Source organism: Lichenostomus cassidix, chromosome 8 (assembly GCF_008360975.1).
Source record: "Lichenostomus cassidix isolate B80296 chromosome 8, HeHo_3.0, whole genome shotgun sequence".
NCBI lineage: Eukaryota > Metazoa > Chordata > Aves > Passeriformes > Meliphagidae > Lichenostomus > Lichenostomus cassidix.
In genome coordinates, this window is record NC_139489.1 from 1,293,445 (window position 1) to 1,312,617 (window position 19,173).

Consider the following 19,173-nt stretch of genomic DNA (forward strand, 5'->3'; position numbering starts at 1 on the left):
TCAGGGTGAAGTTTTCCCAGACATTTTCTAGAAGCAGGCAGGAATAATGAAAACCTCCTTTCCCTGCAGAGGATGGGATGTTGTGAGGAACACCACTGACCTCCTTTTCCAACAAATTCAAGGAATTTCCTCTTCCCACACCCAACAGGACCTCTCCTTCCCACTTTGGGGATTTCTAATGGATTGAAGCTTCAGGGAGCAGCTGGAATTTTTCTGCCCCAGGAGCTCTCATCTCCCAACAGAACATTCCCAGATTTTCCCGTTGTTTTGGAGGATCCCAGCACTCCAAGCTCCCACCAAATCCTGAATTCATCCCCAGGAATGAGCCCTAGAAGGATCTAAAACCAAAATCCCAGAGCAGATAAAATCCTTCAGGGTTGTTCCCAGATTTCTCCAAGATATCGTTGGGAAACTTAGGAAAAATTGCAGCAATTCTGAGCTTCAGGGTGAAGTTTTCCCAAACATTTTCCAGAAGCAGGCAGGAATAATGAAAACCTCCTTTCCCTGCAGAGGATGGGATGTTGTGAGGAACACCACTGACCTCCTTTTCCAAGGGAAGGAAATGCCCCCCGGAAATGTGGAGAAGATTTTTGAAATCCAGGCAGGATGTTCAAGAGGAATAATTTGATCTTCCCTCATTACCACAGAAACTGATGGGATTTATGGGAATTATTCATATTTTGCACCAGGTGGTGTCCATTCTGTGCTTTCAATCATTTTAAGTATCAGCATAAAAATTAAAAACCCGTTTTTAAGTCGTTTTTTCCTTCAGGTTTTTTATTTTTCACACCACAGGGGAAGCCAGCTCATCTATTTTTCTTTTTCCTATTCCAAGCTTGCAGCACTTTCCTTCAGTTCTTATCTACTGGCATTTGAAATTATTTAAGAAATAAGATTCCAGTTTCTCAGGGTATTATCCCAAGGTCTGGAACAACATTTAAAAAACAAAATAAAATAAAATAAAAAACCCAGACTTCTCCAAAACATCGTCTCCCTCTGAATTTCTGGGATTCATCCTACAATTCCTGTTAAAGCTTCCTAAATATCTCCTTCCATCCCTGGGATTTACAGATCTGGAAGAAGCATCTGCCTGGTTTACCAGCCTGATTTCAGCTTTATTATCCTTAATTCTCCATGCAAATCTCATCCCCTTTATCATCCTAACTTTCCTTATCTCCCCCTCAATTAATCCCCACTTATCTAGCCCTCAATTAATTCCCATTTTATCAACCCCCCAATTAATTCCCAGCAGCTTCCCAGGGATGACAAAAAGCCAGAATTCCTGAGGAAGCTTTGGAGTCACTCAGTGCCCAAAATGATCCCGAATTTCAGATTTATTTCGGTTTTATTTCGGTTTTATTTCGGTTTTAACGCTGTTTTTAGTTCGCTGCCCACCACCACCATCTGGAGCACAACAGGAGTACTACAGGAGGAGAGACAGAGTAGATTTATCCCAGTTGCAGAAAGGTTTCTGGGTGGATGGAGAATAGGATCGATCCCTTCATGTTTTCCTTTTAGATTCTCATCCCCAGGCTCCAGAACCAAATTATTCCAGAAGAAGAAAGCCATAAATGAGGGGAAATAAGGCAGCAAATCCATATTTTCATAAAGTATTTAGCACCATATCCTAAATATTTACCAGCTCCCCTAATCCCTAAAAAAGTGCACTCCAGTATTTAATATTAAACCAGACCAACTCCTCAGGGAATTCTTAAAGCCTTGATTTCCTCACACTTTTGGGATTCACCATAAATCACATTTTTGTCTCAACATCAAGATTTGCTGCAAACCCTTCAAAATATCAAAATATCCTCACACACCTGAGGCAAACCTGGGGAAATGGTGGGAATGAGCAGCCAGCTCTCAAATCGAACCCAGGAGATGCTAAGGAGCAAAAAAAAAATTGGGAAAAGAACACTTTTGGATGCTCCAAGTGTAGCTACAAATTTATTCTTCACACCCTCGCTCTTCCCTCCTGCCTGGATTTCTTATCACAAAGCTGGAGTTATGAAATATGGAGCAGGATTGGGGAAACACTGGAATCGTTTGGATGAAAATATGGACAAGAATTGTGGAAAAGCAGCTTGCAAGACTTCTCCACTCAGATTGTCCCTGCAGATCTCTGTCCCACATCCCTCCTGCCTTGCATGCTCCAGAAAAGCTGTTTTGTGTGAGCATTCCCTTCCTTTTCCCCACAAAATATTGTTACATCACAGCTGGTTTGGAATTATTCCTTTGGGATCAGCCTCCCTTTTTCTGCTGGTTACCAGCACCTCTCTCCAGAAACATCTTCCACATTTTATCCACAATTTTTTTCCTTCAAATCTTCCATTTATTTGGTTTTTTTGACCATTAATAAGCACTGAACTTGCAGCTCTTTTGGATTTCTATCCCAGATCCAGGATCTTCTCCAAGCTCAACATTCCATCATTCCACTGTGTTCCCTGAGAGGGTGGGCAGGCCCTGAGTCACTGGGAATTCTGTAGGGAAAAACTGCCTGGAATGGGGTAGAGCTCATGGCTAACCTGGTCCAAAATCCTCAAGGCCTAAAACCTAAATAAAAATTGGGAATGTTCAGCGCAGCTTTTGCAGGATCAGCCAATGTCAGCGGTCAGGAAAGTGAGGATTAGGACTTAAATAAAAATTGTGAATGTTCAGCTCAGTTTTTGTAGGATCAGCCAATGTCAGTGGTCAGGAAAGTGAGGATTAGGACTAAAAATTGGGAATGTTCAGCCCAGTTTTTGTAGGATCAGCCAATGTCAGCAGTCAGGAAGGTGAGGATTAGGATTTAAATAAAACTTGGGAATGTTCAGCCCAGCTTTTGTAGGATCAGCCAATGTCAGTGGTCAGGAAGGTGAGGATTAGGATTTAAATAAAAATTGTGAATGTTCAGCTCAGTTTTTGTAGGATCAGCCAATTTCAGTGTTTTCAGGAAGGTGAGGATTGGGATTTAAATAAAAATTGGGAATGTTCAGCCCAGCTTTTTTAAGATCAGCCAGTGTAAGTGTTGTCAGGAAGGTGAGGTTTGGGACTTAAATAAAAATTGGAAATGCTCAGCTCAGTTTTTGCAGGATCAGCCAATTTAAGTGTTTTCAGGAAGGTGAGGATTGAGACTTCAATAAAAACTGGGAATGTTCAGCCCAGTTTTTGTAGGATCAGCCAATGTAAGTGGTCAGGAAGGTGAGGATTGGGACTTAAATAAAACTTGGGAATGTTCAGCCCAGTTTTTGTAGGATCAGCCAATGTCAGTGGTCAGGAAGTTGAGGATTAGGATTTAAATAAAAACTGGGAATGTTCAGCCCAGTTTTTGTAGGATCAGCCAATGTCAGTGGTCAGGAAAGTAAGAATTAGGATTTAAATAAAAATTAGGAATGTTCAGCCCAGTTTTTGTAGGATCAGCCAATGTCAGTGGTCAGGAAGGTGAGGAGGATGCAGAAACAGGAGCTGGACCAGAGCTCCATCCCAGTCACACCAGCAACTCCCAGTTCCAAGGGCAAACTGGGAATTCTACAGCACTAAAGGAACACCAACAACACACCGTTCCGGGAAAATCCACATCCACGGATTGTGCAGAACTGGGAAAGAGGAGCAGCGATGCCCTCTTGTGTTCCCAGGGATAAATCCATGGCAATTCCTTGGATTTCTCCCGGACCATGGACAGAGGCGCATTGCATTCCAGCTCCGAGCCAATCCATCCCTCCGAGCTCACCCTGTGGAAAGGTTCCCACTGCTCTGCCAGGCAGGAATGCAAATTCCTGCCCCACAAAGGTGAACCAACCCTTCTCTTGCCAAAATTCCCAACCCATCTCAAATGAGGGAACTCATTTTGTTGCATTTATCCCCAGCAATTAATCACAAAAGCTCCTGCAATTCCTCTGGCTCAGCTACTGCAGGGCAGTTTAGAAATCCTGTTTTCAGCAGGAATTTCAGTTGTCAGTCCTCTTTCCAAAGGACTCTAACAAATGGATTTGGGATGTCCTCTAGAGCTGTTCAAAAGCAAACTGCAAAGAGTGCTGAGTTTAACAGAAACCCAGATTCCAGCTTGGAATAATGGGAATGTGACCAGCAAATGGAGCAGAGTGGGAAGTTTAGAACCTAAACCCAAAGCTGAGAGCACAGGATTTAAGGTTACACTGATAACATCTCAATATTCCTAGGAAAAGCAGGACACACATCCTTGTTTTGCCATCAAATCCAATTCCAACACAGCAACACTCAAGACTTTGCTTTCCCATTCTCCCTCTGGATGAATTCCCTTGTTTTGGCACTTGTCACCAATGCTGGAACTCACCCTGGAGCAAACCCCTTGGAATCAGCTCTCCAATGGCTTCTTTGGGGCTTTTCTCCAGCTGAACTCTAGATTCCAATGGGCTTTTATCCAAGCCTTTTTTCTCACATATGGACAGAAAACATCCAGAGAGTTAAAAGCCTTTTCCTCAACCACTTGTGGAAAACTTCACCACCACCCTGAACTTGTGTGGGTGCAAAGTTAGGAACACAAATCCTTTGATTGAGATCACAATCAAAAGTTTCAGGAGAGCTTTTTAACAACGTAAAATCTCAAAAAAAAAAAAGATAAAAATAATCTGCTTTACAAACTTACATCCATGATACACCCTGAACTTGTGTGGCGCAAAGTTAGGAACACAAACCCTCCAGTTGCGATTGGAATCAAAAGTTTCAGGAGAGTTTTTCACAACGTAAAATTTCCAAAAAAAGATAAAAACAATCTGCTTTACAACTTACATCCACCATACATCCTGAGCTCATGTTTGTGTGAAGTTAGGAACACAAATCCTTTGATTGAGATTGGAATCAAAAGTTTCAGGAGAGTTTTTCACAATGTAAAATCTCAAAAAAAAGGTAAAAATAATCTGCTTTACAAACTTACATCCACAATACACCCTGAACTTGTGTGGCGCAAAGTTAGGAACACAAATCCTCTGGTTGAGATTGGAATCAAAAGTTTCAGGAGAGCTTTTTCACAATGTAAAACTTCCAAAAAAAGATAAAAACAATCTGCTTTAAAACTTACATCCACGATACACCCTGAACTCGTGTGGCGCCAAGTTAGGAACACAAATCCTCCGGTTGAGATCGGAATCAAAAGTTTCAGGAGAGCTTTTTCACAACGTAAAATTTCCAAAAGAAGATAAAAATAATCTGCTTTCCAAACTTACATCCACGATGTAAGTAGATCTTACATCCACCAAAAATCATCTGCTTTACAAACCTGCATCCACAACACACTGCTAGAGAGTGATCCATCAGGTTAATAACACGACAACACAACAAGACAATTATTTGCCCATTTAAAATAAAAACCAAGGAGGGAAAAGCCGATTTAAAACCAGAAAAAAACCCCAAATAAATGAAGAAATGCATAAAAGCACAGCTGAAGGACTCACCAGTCCTGGTAGGTGGTGATGGCGATGCTGGGCGGGGTGAGCAGGGGCAGGGTGGTTGGCCTGCAGACGATGTCCCTGTCGGGTGTCCTGGCTTTCTCGGGCTGCCGCTGGGACAGTGGAGGCAGCTGCAGGTTCCCCGAGCAGCACCGGCGGCCTCTCCACAGGTCAATGCCCAGGGTGTGGCTGGAAGTGCTGTAGGATTTGCTGAGCCCACATTCCAGGTAATCCAGGGAGTTCTGCAAACACAGAAAGGCCACTCAGGTTGCTAAGTTCTGCAGACAAATGTTTTGCTCCACGATGATAAAACACACTCGATTCTCCAGGCAGAACTATCACAGAACCCAACTTGGCACAGCCTGACTGCTCTGCTTGGGATTTTAGCATCAGCAATTCACTCCAAACTCATCCAAGCTGAATTCCAAGCTGATTCCAACCTCACTGAACATCACCTCTTGAGAGAGAAACCCCCAGCTCAGCTTCCCCGACACTGCTGGTAGAAATAACCCCCAAAACCTCATTTTGATCCTGCAGACAGCACAGGAACTCTCATCTCCCAGCAGAACATTCCCAGATTTTCCCACTGTTTGGAGGGTTCCTGCACTCCAAGCTCCCACCTAATCCAGAGTCCTAAACAGACCAGGAGATATCTCCATGGACTGAAAACAAAATCCCAGAGCACACAAAATCCTTCAGGGCTTTCCCAGATTTCTCCAATTCGATCTCCATTTTGATCAGTTGAAGCTTTTTTTCCCTTCTAATTCCTAGTGGTTTTTATTTGAAGCATCCCCACGATCCCAGAGCTGGCTGTCAGTGTCCCAAAAGCTCATCCAGGAGTTCTCCCACAGCAGAACAGCTCTAGATTTAGGATGAACCCCAAGGATTCAGCTATTCAAATGGAACTGTCCAAAACAAATGTTATTTTTGTGGTGCATGTGATGAGCTTTCAGAAGCTGGAGGGGTTTAATCAGCCAATATTTATATTTATGACCACATTGATCCTCTGCTTCTGCCTGCTGCTGAATTTGGATCTCTCCAAGCCCCAAATCCCTTGGTTCACTTTCCCTAGGAATCCCAACCCCATTCCCAGGCAGCACTGAGGGATTTCAGAGAAAATGAGTGAGCTTTAATTTCCATAATAATTTATTAAGTCCTTCATGAACAACTGGTTGGACTCCATGACCCTGGAGGTCTTTTCCAACCCAAATAATTCCATGGAATGCAAAGCACCAAATCTCCATCGTTTTCCAGGTTCTTTCACAGCCCAAAGTCAGGTGGAAAACACTCCTGGGAATGCCAGAAAGGAAAATCTGTCTCCTGCAGGAGGATCTGACTCAACCTGCCTTCATTAACAATCTTTGTGAGATTGTTTAATTATTTGTAGTTATTTCAGAAGTGTCCAGTAGGGTTTTGTGCTTTCCTAGTGGATTTGAGAGGTTTTTCCATTAAAATCAGTGAGGACTGAGCAGATCCAGCCTTGTGCTCAGGGAAATTGTGCAAAACTCAGGATAAGAGTGGGAAAACAACACTTATTAATTGGAGAAGTGCTCCAGGATACACCAAGCCTTATTTTCCACTCTTTTCCTATACATTCTGAGGGATTTCCCATTTTTTTTGGGAGCCCCAGCTGGGACAAACAGGTCAATGAAAGCTGTGGTTATCAGGCCATCATCCCAAATGGAGACATTTCCCCAGAGGATGGGAACTGGAGTTTAATTATTAGGGAATTACCACGGTGATTAGCAAGGGTAATAATGGAGTAACAAATGCATCACCACATCAGCTGCTGAGTGGTTAAATATTGATGTATTTATACAGCCAAAGGTGCATCCAGAGCAGATATTCCATAAATCCCACCAGCATTCCATAAATCCCACCAGCATTCCATAAATTCCACCAGCATTCCATAAATCCCATCACCATTTCATAAATCCCACCAATTTTCCATAAATCCCACCAGCATTCCCTGCTCTCTGGCCTACACTGATCAAAGCCCATCAGAGCACACAAAACCTGTATAAAACTCATCTAAATTTTTCACAGAGGTTGATTTGTTAATTTTTTTAATGTGCTGGGGTTATTTTCTGCTTGTAATATAAAAATCCTCCAGGATTATCCACCAGCAATCAAAGCAAAACCAGTTTATATTTACAAAAGAAGACAACATCAACTTTTCAGCTCGTTTTCACAATGTGAAAAAAGGAAAAGGAGAGGAGAAAAAGGAAAAATAAAACTTCAGCAGGATCTCACCTCATCTGCAGTCACTGTCATGACACTTCTGCTTTTCTTCATTATCGAGATTCAAGTGCAGCCCGAGATAAAAAACTTCTGGGAAATACAATTTCTTCAGATGGGCAAGCTGAAAGAAAAAAACCAAAACCTTTTTTTAAAACAATAAACTGGCTTTGATGACAAACTAGCAATTAAATTCACAGCTGATTTATTCCCAACTGCCTGTTTTGGTAAAATTATGGAATTGTTATGGTTGGAGAAGATTTTGAAGCTCATCAAGACCTGGGTAATGTTGGGAATCCTCTGCTTCCATAGGAAATTATTCCAAAGTTTCCCTATTCCCACTGGGAAAACTCCTCTTGCCTCCAAGATCCTTTGCCCCTTGAGCAACACAAAAGTCACACCACAGGAGCAGAATCAAACTGTAGATTGAGCTGAATGGTTTGATCAGTCCTCAACAATTAACAGGAATTAAAAGCCCTGTTATTAAAAGGATTAAATGATCCATCCCCAGATACCAAGGCTAAACACGAGCATGATATTCACAGATAGGGATAACATGGAATTAAGACTTGCTGCCAGAAAAAATATATGTATTTCCCTTTATATGCAGATAAAATCCATGGAAAAAGATCTATTTCCCTTTATATGGAGATAAAATCCATGGGAAAACCAAAAGGAAGCAGAAGGATGAAGCAGATTTGTGTTTAATAAAGTCCAGATTTGGGTTTAATAAAGTCCAGGTTTGGGTTTAACAAAGTCCAGTTTGAGGTGTTTGGGATCCCAAAACAAACTGGAGCTCCTTCCCCAATATGTGGAAATTCACAAACTGTATCAGGAAATGAGTAAATAAATAAGTATTTAAATAAGGCTAAACATGAGCATGACATGCACAGATAGAGATAACATGGAATTACTGCTTGCTGCCAGAAAAAATATATATATTTCCCTTTATATGGAGATAAAATCCAAGGAAAAACCAAAAGGAAGCAGCAAAATGAAGCAGATTTGTGTTTAATAAAGTCCAGATTTGGTTTTAATAAAGCCCAATTTGAGGGGTTTGGGATCCCAACAACTTTATAACTATTTATCAATTTGTCAGAGTAAATTGAGGCAGGGCATGGATAAAGATAAAACCCAGCTTTTGTTCTGTGGGAATTGCAGTTCTGGGGCTTGAAGAAAACCCAACACTTCCTTTAGTCATGACTGAATTACCATTAAAATCTGACTCACTCTTTCCTGTGCCTTCCCAGAAAAATCTGACACCTGGGAAGAACATTTAAGGGGAGAACAAACCAAAGGAAAACACTCCAAAGTGGCTTCCTGGGAATTTTTTCCTCATTTTTTCCTCTAGTTGATGCAGACTTTTATTACATGTGAAGAGTTTCTCTCCAGCAACCGAATCCTCCAAAAAATCCTGTATCCCAGAGGATTGGGTAAGTCTGGGAGCAGGGAATGCTTAACAGCAGCAAAGCTTTGCATTTGTTCATAAATAGTGAAGAAAAATCAGTGCTGCAGTTGGGTCTAATCCACTTCCCTGGAATATATCCCAAATGGAATATGAATTTTCTTTTTGCACCTGAAATATTTTTGTGTTCCATGCCCTTGTGTTTCAAAACTGATGGGAATTTCAGCAATTCCAGAGGGATAAAGGTATGAATAAATTAAAGGGTTCCCAACAGGCAGCTGAGAGTGGGGAGGATAAAATCCCATGGATTCACTGGATAAAGATGGTTTTTCCACACACTGGTTAAAAAATAGCTCTGCAGCTCATCCAGTGTGAAATCCACTATTTAAAGAAATCCCTGAAAGGCATCTTCACGTGAGTTTGGGGAGGTTTGGGATTCGAGGCACACATGTTCCAACTGTTTTCCAACACACATTCCAACACACTGCTGCTTTCCCACACGTTTGGATTCTCCCTGGGCAGGAGGAAAGCCAAAGAGGGATGGGAGGAGCAGATCCATCCCCTCACCCCTAAAAATCCTCATCCCTAAAAATTGTCTTCTCTAACCAAACGCAGGCAAAGCAGGGCAAGGATGACATTCCTGCTGCTCCTGTGGATATTCACTGGATAAACAGCAATTTTTTGGGAAGCAGAGCGGTTTATGCAGCTCTTTTCAGCCTCTAAATCCAGCTCCTCCCACTGTTCACAAATAGAGAGTGATAAACCAAAACAAACCCCAGTGAAATCCCAAAACCACAGCAAATCCTGCAGTCCCACATCTGCTTCTCCCTCACTTCCACCACATTCCCTGAACAGGATTTTTCCTCCCAACCAAATGCTGATCCTGAAAATGCTCTGAGATAAACACAGGCAGCTGAATGGTGAATTATTGGAGAAGCTTTTCTAAGGGAAGGGCTGGGATGAAGGAGAATTTCTAATCCCACTGGGAATTGCATCATTTCTGAGCTGGGATTCCAACTGGATTCTCCTTCAGACCCATGAACACTTCACTTCAGGAGAAGCACCTACTCAAACAGGGTGACAGCCACCAGAAAAAAAGTGACAATCTCAGGTCTGGCTCTCCCAGGAGGAACAGATGGGCTCCTAATTAACATAAAATCATGGAATGCTTCGGATTGGGAGGGAGTTTAAACTCATCCAGTGTCACCCTGCCATGAGCAGGGACAACTTCCACTGTCCCAAGGTGCTCCAAACCCTGTCCAGCCTGGCCTTGGACACTTCCAGGGATCCAGAAGGTTCTCCTGAGCCTCCTTTCCTCCAGGCTGAGCTCCTTTCCCAGCTCCAAACCCTTTCCCAGCTCCCTCATCTCAAGCCCTCCTGGGACAGAACCTCCCAAAACCACATCCAGGAGAATTTCCCAAACAGTCCCGTTTTATTCCTTATTTGGTGAGGGAAATGTTCTTTTCGGTGACCTTTTCCCATTTCTGGTGAGCAGCGACAACTCAACTGCTCTGCAGAGCTTCTGGCAGCTCGGAGAAATTCCCTCCTCCTCAGAAAACCCAATCTGTTCCCATTTGCATCAAGAGCTGGGAAGATTTCACAGCACAAAATAAAAGCAAGGGCATCTAATAGCACCAAGGGCTGGAGATTGGGAAAAGGGACCCAGAAGAGGGATTTTGTGGGATTGTGGGATGGTTTGGGTTGGAAAGGACCTGAAATTCCTCTAATTTCCTGTAATTTCCTCTAAAGGGATCTATAATTCCTGCCATGGGACACCTTTCACTATCCCAAGCTGCTCCAAGCTCCATCCAGCCTGGCCTTGGATATTCCAGAGATCCAGGAAAACCACAGCTTCTCTGGGAATTCTATTCCAGTGTCTCCCCACCCTCCCAGGAACAATTCCTTCCCAATATCCCATCTAACCCTCTGGCAGTGGGAAAACATTCACCCAACCAGTTCAGCCAATTTTCCTGCTAGAAAAAAAGATGTTAAAGGCAGGATAATCCTTGAGGATGCTTGAGAAAATTCCAAGCAAGTTGGGCATGGCTGAAAAAAAACCTTTTAAAGGAATTAATTATTATTAAAACTGTCTTAACTTTGATTAGGAGGTTCCTTCCCAAGATATCAGCAAGGTTAAGAGGATTGCAAAGACTCCTCTTTCTCTGGAGCCAAGCCAGTCATTAAAGCTGGAGTTTGGCCCAGAAATTCCAGTAATTCTTGGATTTCCAGCAGAGGGGACAACCAGGTTGTCATTTCTCTTCATTTGTTTCAGTTCCAATAAAAAAAATCAATATTTTGCTGTCCTTACGCCTGACATGCTCTGCAGAATTCCCAGGAAATCTAAGTAATTTTCACTGGAAAATATGACCCTGTTTTTAGAGAAAACTTCCAGGCAAATATTCACAGCTTGGGCAGGAAAAACCATTTTATTTTCCCGGCTATGCCAGGGATTTTTAAATCTTATCTCTTTCTAAAAAGCTCATCTCCTATTGTGCAGAAATGAACTGAAATTAAAAATCAGTTCTGGCAGCTCCAAAGGACTCCGTTTAAGTGTTCCCCACATCAGGATTTCCAAAGTAATTACTGGGGAAAATGAGACACACTATTAAAAGATGCAATTTATCTCCTTCTTGTTCCCTGAGCAAATGACTTGCAGAGCCTCCCACTCCTCAGAGCAGCTGAGCAGCTCTCAGAGAGCAAAGAAAATTTAGTATTATTATTGTTTTTGTTATTATGATGATTTAAAAGATCAGTTTAAAAATACACCAAACCCCAGAAAATTCACACCACGCTGGTTTTCCCCCCTGGAGATTTTTGGGCTGATTTTCTCAGTTCAGATTTGATGATCCCCCTGGGTTTTTCTCGGGAAAAGAGCAGCATCCCCAAGCCATGCTGGGATTCATGGATAAGGGGAATGCTGCAGATCCATCAGGATTAACCTCGGGATAACCAGGGGGGAGACAGAGCAGCCCTTGGCTCCTGAGTCACTTCTCCCTTCCCTAAACTCATCCACAGGTTGAGGAAAAGTTCTAAAATCCTCACATCTCCTTCCCCAGGAGTTTTTCTGGGAAGAGCCAAACAGCCTGAGGAGAAGGATTTTTTTCCCTTTTTTTTTAGATGTTATTTTAGACCCATAGCCACACAATGACCCCAAGCACAGAACAGATCCAAGGCTACAAACAGAGTTCATCCTCATCCTCCACAACTCTGGGAACAGAGGGATATTCCTGACCTTGCCTGTTTTTCCTGTTGGAAAACAGTGGGGGAAGATGAAATCCAAAATCAGAGCAGCAAGGGGAGAACCAAGGCAAAGAGGAGGCTTGGAGTGAGTGGAAGGGGTTGGGAAAAAATGAGCTTCAAGGTTTCTTCCAACCCAAATCATTCCAGAATTCCATGATTTATACCCAGAAATGGGAGGTGAGGATCTGACCAACCCAACAATGGGAAAAGAGCTCTCCAGGATGGAATATCCTGGTTTTCTGTCCTGATTTTTGCACTTCCCACCTTCCAAAACACAAGCCTGGAGGCCATGGAACATCACTTAAAAATCAATTCCAGTGCCTGAGGCAAAACATATTCCATGGCCAACTAGAACAACCACTTCCAGAGCAGGGAATCAGCTTGTCTCACCACAGGGACACCCAAAAATCAAATAAAAAGGCAAAATGAGGATCTGTGTCACAGCAAACCCCTGCTGCTGTTCAAATCCTGCCCTCCATGGCCTCCCTTTCTGAAGAGGATTCTGAAGCAGAGAAATTGCATTTTCCTAAATATTCACCCAAAACTGCAAAAGCTTGGCACTGGGAATATTACAGAAGACAAGACAGCAACTGTGGTCAACTCCAAAATCTGATTTATCGCTGGTTTTTTCCATGCCAGCAATTTCCAGACTGAAATCTCTGTCTGCTCATCCAATAAAAAAAGGGAAATTAAGACTAAAGGGAAAGCATTTGGCATGCTGGAAATGCTCCCATGTTTTCTACCACTAAGAGCACTTCCATATTTTATTTCATATATTTGAAGAGGCATCTTTGACAACACTAATTTATAACAGGAGATTTAGGGGGGAAAAAAATGATTTAGAAGGACATTTCAGCTTTCTTATTCCAGGATTTTTTTCTCAGAGCCAAAGCAGATGTTCCTGTTTCTTTATACTGTGGTTGTTTTCCTTCCTTCTGGATTTGATATTTTGCTTATTGGGAAAATATTTGCATTATTTTGGATGCCAGGCTGAATTATCAGCAATTTTTTTTTTTTTTAAATGAAAAAGTGATTTAGCTCACTTTGCAATTTGCTCCAAAATGGAGTGCTGTGAAGTGAGGTGAAAGTGGCAACTCCAGCATTTTCTCCCAACTTCTCCTGGTGGTAATTTCTTCCCCAGTTTTCAAAAACTCCTTTAATTACATGGAGTGATCCTTGCAGCACTCAGGGTTTGCCTCTTGCCGAACACTTGGGGAAGTTTTTATCCAATTCCATCACTTCAAAGGTTGCAATTAATGAGGAGAGCTCTGCTCAGTAACCCCTGATTCCAAAATTCCAGCATTCTCCCGCAAGGAATTGTCATTTCACAGGGATCAGCTCCCTGTCAGGATCCTTCTGTGGGTGACACCATTCAAAAAATGGTTCGTTTGTTCAAATTATTCAATTCTGAAGCCGCAGAGGGAATTGAAAAAGTGGAAATTCCAAAATATAGGGAGGCAGGAGTGTGCTGCATTCCACGAGGAATCCCAACCTGGATACATCCAACCCACCTCGCCAGGAAAATCACAATTCTGTGCAGTTTTGGGAAGTGACAGCAATTGAAAATGGAGGTTTGGTGTCCAAACCTGCCAGAGGATGGGACTGGATGGGATATTGGGAAGGAATTCTGGGCTGGGATGGAATTCCCAGAGAAGCTGTGGATCCCTGGAATGTCCAAGGCCAGCTTGGAGCAGCCTGGGTCGGTGGGAAGTTTCCCTGCCATGGCAGGGTGGGATTGGAGGATTTTTAATCCCAACCCAAACCATTCTGGGATTTTGGGATTTTAGGATTTTGGAGGCAGAGGTCTTGTGGCATAAAAAGATCATTTCATGTTGCGCTGTTGGGTTTTTTTGGAACAATCCAGGATATTCTTCCACCCTAAACGACTTGGAAAGAATAATGTCCCAACAACACCCAAATATTGTATCTCTAGACAATCAGTGCTACAAATATAAAAATACAACACAAAAATTCTCCAAGTCACAGGAGCCACCCAACCTCTCTGCAGGATTTCCCATTTTATTCTCAGGATGTGTTTTCCTTGAACAAAAAATGCCAATTAAGAGGATGTCCAACTCCCTCCCAAATCATTAAATCCCCACCCAGCTCCCTGAATCCCCAAGGAGCAACAGCAGAGGAGTTTTCCAGCCCTCATTTGTGGGATTACTTGGCTGGAAAGCTAAAGAGCACCTGTATTCCTGGAAAAAAAAGCAGCAGGATTTAATTACTACATGGATTTGCCAGCAGGGATTATCCTCCCTGCAAAATGTAAGGCAAAATGGCAACAACTTCATTACAGCTGGAGAATGTAATAGTTAAAATTTTGAAAAAGATCCGTTTTTCAACCTGTCCTCGTCACCACAGGAAAGAAGAGATCAAAAATTCCATGTTATTTTCCTTATTTTTCCAGAAATTCCATTATTTTCCTTATGTTATATAAGGAAAAGAGTATTTTCTTGGAATTTTTCTGACAATCAGAAACCCACCTGACATTTTTTTTGCAGTTAAATATATGAGCATTTATTTTGTATAAATACAGAATCACTGAATGTGTAAGGCTGGAAGGGACCTGAAAGATCATCCAGGGATCTCCTAATCAACATTTCTATTGATTAAATGGAGATTGATTAACCCTAACTGCTGATTGACAAAAGGTTCCATTGGGTTCAGAAATTCAATTTCTTGAACTTCCCCAGCTCATGAATTCCACATCAACCTGAAGCAACCAAAGCTGAGAGGCAAACACAGCGATATCTCCACAGGTTGAGTCTTAAATCTGTTTTTTCTTTTAATAAATCCAAATTCTTGCCCTTTTTAATACTCATTTACACTGAGCAGATGCAATAAATCATTGAATATTGCCTAAGGATTTTCAGATCACCGCAGACCATTAGAACAGCAAATTATTTGAGCTTCAGAACCTGCAAATAATTATCCAATTAATTCCTCACCAAAACCTCTGTTGTTCCCGAGGGGCTGCACACAGCCAGGAGAATTAGGGAATAACAAACCTTGGCTATGAAGGTTTCTTATTAATAATTCTGGATGCAGAATACTCAGAACAAAGCAGCAAAAATCCCAGCCTGGTTTGGATTGGGAAGTCCTTAAAGATCATTTCATTCCAAAGCCTTTCCATGGGCAGGGAAACTGAAACATCCCAGATTTCTGCTCTCCTTCACTCATCCATGAATCCCTGCCAAAAACACCTGGAGAGAGGCAGGAAAATGTTTGTGTTCTGTTGTGGCAGCAGCAAACACGGACTGCAGGAAAATACAGATTTTCCAATAAAACATTCCCGCATTACACAAATATTTGTCACGAGGACAACAAAATGAATGTACTTCTTTCTGCAGGAAAATCCCACAGAAATCCTGGTTTTCGAATGAAATAAATTCCTTTTTTTTTTGTAGATATCCTCCTTCCAAGGGACCTCCAGAAAGGAGTTAGTGTCACTCTGCAGCACACAGGAACCTGAATATTCCTCATTCCTTATTCCCCATCCTGGAACAGCCTCTTGGAAAGACCTGCCACTCAATTTTGGGAGAGTTTGCCCAACTTTGCCAGCATCACAGACATGCAGGGTGATGGGCTAAGTTGGTTTTCCTGCTGCAAGGAGCTCAGGGTTTGGAAGATCCCTGGCTGTGAATATTCCAGAGGTTCCCAAGCAGGGAAAGGGAAGCTCCAGCTCTCCCTCCCAGGGCTCCCAAATCCCTTCCCCCAGAGCTGAGTCACTCGGATCACACATTCCCAACCTCAGCTTCCCAGTTACTATAACAACTTCATGGATTTCTCCTCGTTATTAATTACATTCAGCCCTAATCTGCTCCTCCAGGATCAGGGGGAGGCACTCCAGGAGAGCTTCCCTGCTCCCATCTCCCTTCCAAAGGCTTTTCAGCCCACATTCAGGTGCTCCCCTCACCAATCTGCTGCCACTGAGATAAGGAAATGCTCATATTCCTCCCTTTGAAAACTCAGAATAGAGGGAAATGGGGTTTTTTTCCTCAAAACAAACGAGATGCCCAAAATAAATCTGCGAAATCTGGGCCCTCAGCTGTTTTCCCGCAGCAAACACAAAGCAGGGAACAGTTTGGAATATAATCCAGCCTAGCAGAGAGACAAGGAGCCCTTTGGAAGCAAAGCTGGGAGGTAGAGCAGAGGAGCAGATGGAATCTGATTTATTGGGTCTGAATTCCACATCCTCGGGGATGAATGGGAAACCTCCACTGCTGGAAAAGGCAACAAACTCCAGGCTCATCCCAAGGTGCTGAGGTGCTGGAGAAGGAGCCATTTTCCTTTTCTTTGGATCAGCTTTGGAGCTGGAGAGCTGAGGGCTGCCTCTGCCCAAGAGAGGAGAACACAGGGATTTCCTTTCCTTTCCTTTCCTTTCCTTTCCTTTCCTTTCCTTTCCTTTCCTTTCCTTTCCTTTCCTTTCCCTTTCCCTTTCCCTTTCCTTTTTCCTTTCCTTTTTCCTTTCCCTTTCCCCTTCCCCTTCCATTCCCCATGGGGTGGGGAGGATGGAGAATTTCCTCAGCCTGGAGGGCAGGGAAGGAAGGCAATTCCTGCTCAATTCCCAAAGGGATTAAACAGCTCCGACCTCATGGAATCCCAGAATTCCAGACAGATTTGGGTCGGGAGGAACCTTCAAATCCATCCCATCCCACCCCTGCCACGGCAGGGACAATTCCCACCATCCCAGGCTGCTCCAAGCTCCATCCTCAGACACTTCCAGGGATCCAGGGGCAGCCAGAGTTTCTCTGGAAAACCAACTTTACCCTCACAGCAAGGAATTTCTTCCCCCTCACCTCATCCCTCCCACCTGAATTCCCTTGGCTCGGGAACAGCCTGTGCCTCCTGACTAATGCCTGCAGGTCTCTGATGGAAGTTTTGGCAGATTCCCAGAGAATTTACACATGAAAATTCCAATTGCACTCGATAGATTTATTTTTGGAAACGTGTCTCCTGCTCATTGTAAGAAAAGGAAGAAATAACTGGGTGCAACAGAGAACCTGAACTCCACAGCTGGAATGGCTCAGGAATGAAGCATTCCTGGCTTTTTTTCTCCATTTAATTTCCCACTTCTAGCTGTGGATTGCAGAGCTGAACTCATCTGCAGAGCCATCAAAACACAGGATCATTTTAAGCCCCCAGCCAGATGGAGAACACTCCTTTCACCCTCCTCTGCAGGAAAAGGGAAGAGGATCTGAGCCCACAGAATTCCAGCAGGGAAAAGAGTCCTCTCCAGATATTTCATGTTTAAAAAATGATGGAAATGAGGATATGATTATATTTACAGTGTGAAAACATGCACTGCTTTAGTCACCAAGTCACAGAGAGATGGAGGGGGAACATTTTGCTGCTGCCTCCAATTTCTTTCCATCTCAAATGACAAATTTCCATGCATTTCATTACTCTGATTAAAGGGCAGTTGTCACACACCTACAAATACCCTTTAAAAAACCCATCAGTGCAACCACAGTTCCCAAAAAAATCATGGAAGTGTGGATGTGAAATCCAAACCAGCACAAAGCAGCTGCAGGACTTCCCAGCATTAATCCAAGCTCAACTTGCTCCCAAAGGCACAATATCAATAATAAACCCTAAAATAGGATTGTTTTCCTGGAAAGTTAAAGAAAATCTGGTTTATCCATGAATAAATGTAGGAATTTCTGTACTGGGAAGCAAATGTTGGCACCAAACTGGCCTTGGATCCATGAGACAAGGGATAAGATGGACCCAAAAAAAGATAATTAAACATCTCTGTGGAGTAAAATGGGAAAAGGAATAGCCAGGAATACTCCAGGGATTGCACTGCATTCCAGCCTAATCATGGAGGGAAATATGGGAAGGGAGGAGGGAATTTGGGGGGATTGGTTGCCATTCCATGGGAAGAGTTTGGGAGATTTCTCCTGCCTGTTCCTCATTTTATAAACAAACAACACCAAAAATGCTGCATCGATTCCTCCTGCAGTGAGAGCCACCAGCAAAATCCACTCCAGGAACACCTCAGGTCATGGAAGAAATCCAGTATTTCATCCAGAAAAACTCCCCAAAGCTTCCTCAAAGTCAGGAAAAGACTGTTCAGAGCTAAATCATTATTTTTTAAGCAGAAAGCCTCTCTGTTTTTACATAAATCGAAATAAATCCCTTAGCCTGTGCTTGGGAAATTCTTCCTAAATTTTCCTAGACAGAACTGACTTGAGGAATTAATTACAATTATTTTGCATGACAGGAGTCTTGCGCTAGAGGAGTATTAAATATTTTTACACTGAGAGTGGGTGATTGAAAAACAAGGAAAGATGGGAAAAAATATCTTTTTCTACTTCCTCTCAGTGCTTCTGACCGGATTATTTTTCCTTTTTTAAAAAATACGTGGTTTTCTGGGAATGCAGCTCCAGAAGGAAACTAAGAATTAGGTAAAATAAATGTTTATTTTTATACTTCTTATGCCTGACTTCATTTGAACACTGCCTTGTTCTTGCTTTTCTGGGAAAAAGGCATGGAAAATCTTCCATTTAGAATGGAACTGATTCATCAGGGACCCACGAGCAGCTGGAAAAAATCCACAATGTTCCCGTGGGACTAAGGGAATAAGGAAAATGGGGAAAACCACAGGCCAGGTCACCCACACAAATGTGTTATTTGGACACAAATAACACATCTAGCTAGGGAAGTACAGGCAGGGAATTCATGAATTCATTAGGAAAGTGCAAGGAAAGGCACTTGGAATAGGAATTTTGGGATGAATTCCAGAAAGGAAATGAAAACATCGAGGCAGAGGAAAGAAAGAAGAGAGACACAAAACTAACAGAAGAATATTCCCTTTTCCCAACTGAGCACACCCGAGAAGAACCAGTGGGAAAGGCATCCCAACAATTATTTTGGCTGAAT

At 42.7% G+C, this 19,173-nt stretch overlaps 1 protein-coding gene across 1 annotated transcript in view; it reads right to left on the bottom strand.

Annotated features, from left to right (window-relative positions):
- The window catches only part of PDE4B (phosphodiesterase 4B), a 150,258-nt gene extending 142,494 nt beyond the window's left edge, over positions 1–7,764 (bottom strand). Inside the window, exons 1-2 of the mRNA XM_085067386.1 lie at positions 7,656–7,764; positions 5,409–5,644 (exon numbers count right to left, since the gene is read on the bottom strand). Of these exons, the coding sequence (XP_084923512.1) occupies positions 5,409–5,644; positions 7,656–7,697 (278 nt within the window). The 5' untranslated portion in view covers positions 7,698–7,764. The remainder of the gene's footprint in view (positions 1–5,408; positions 5,645–7,655) is intronic.
- Positions 7,765–19,173: the final 11,409 nt, after the last annotated feature.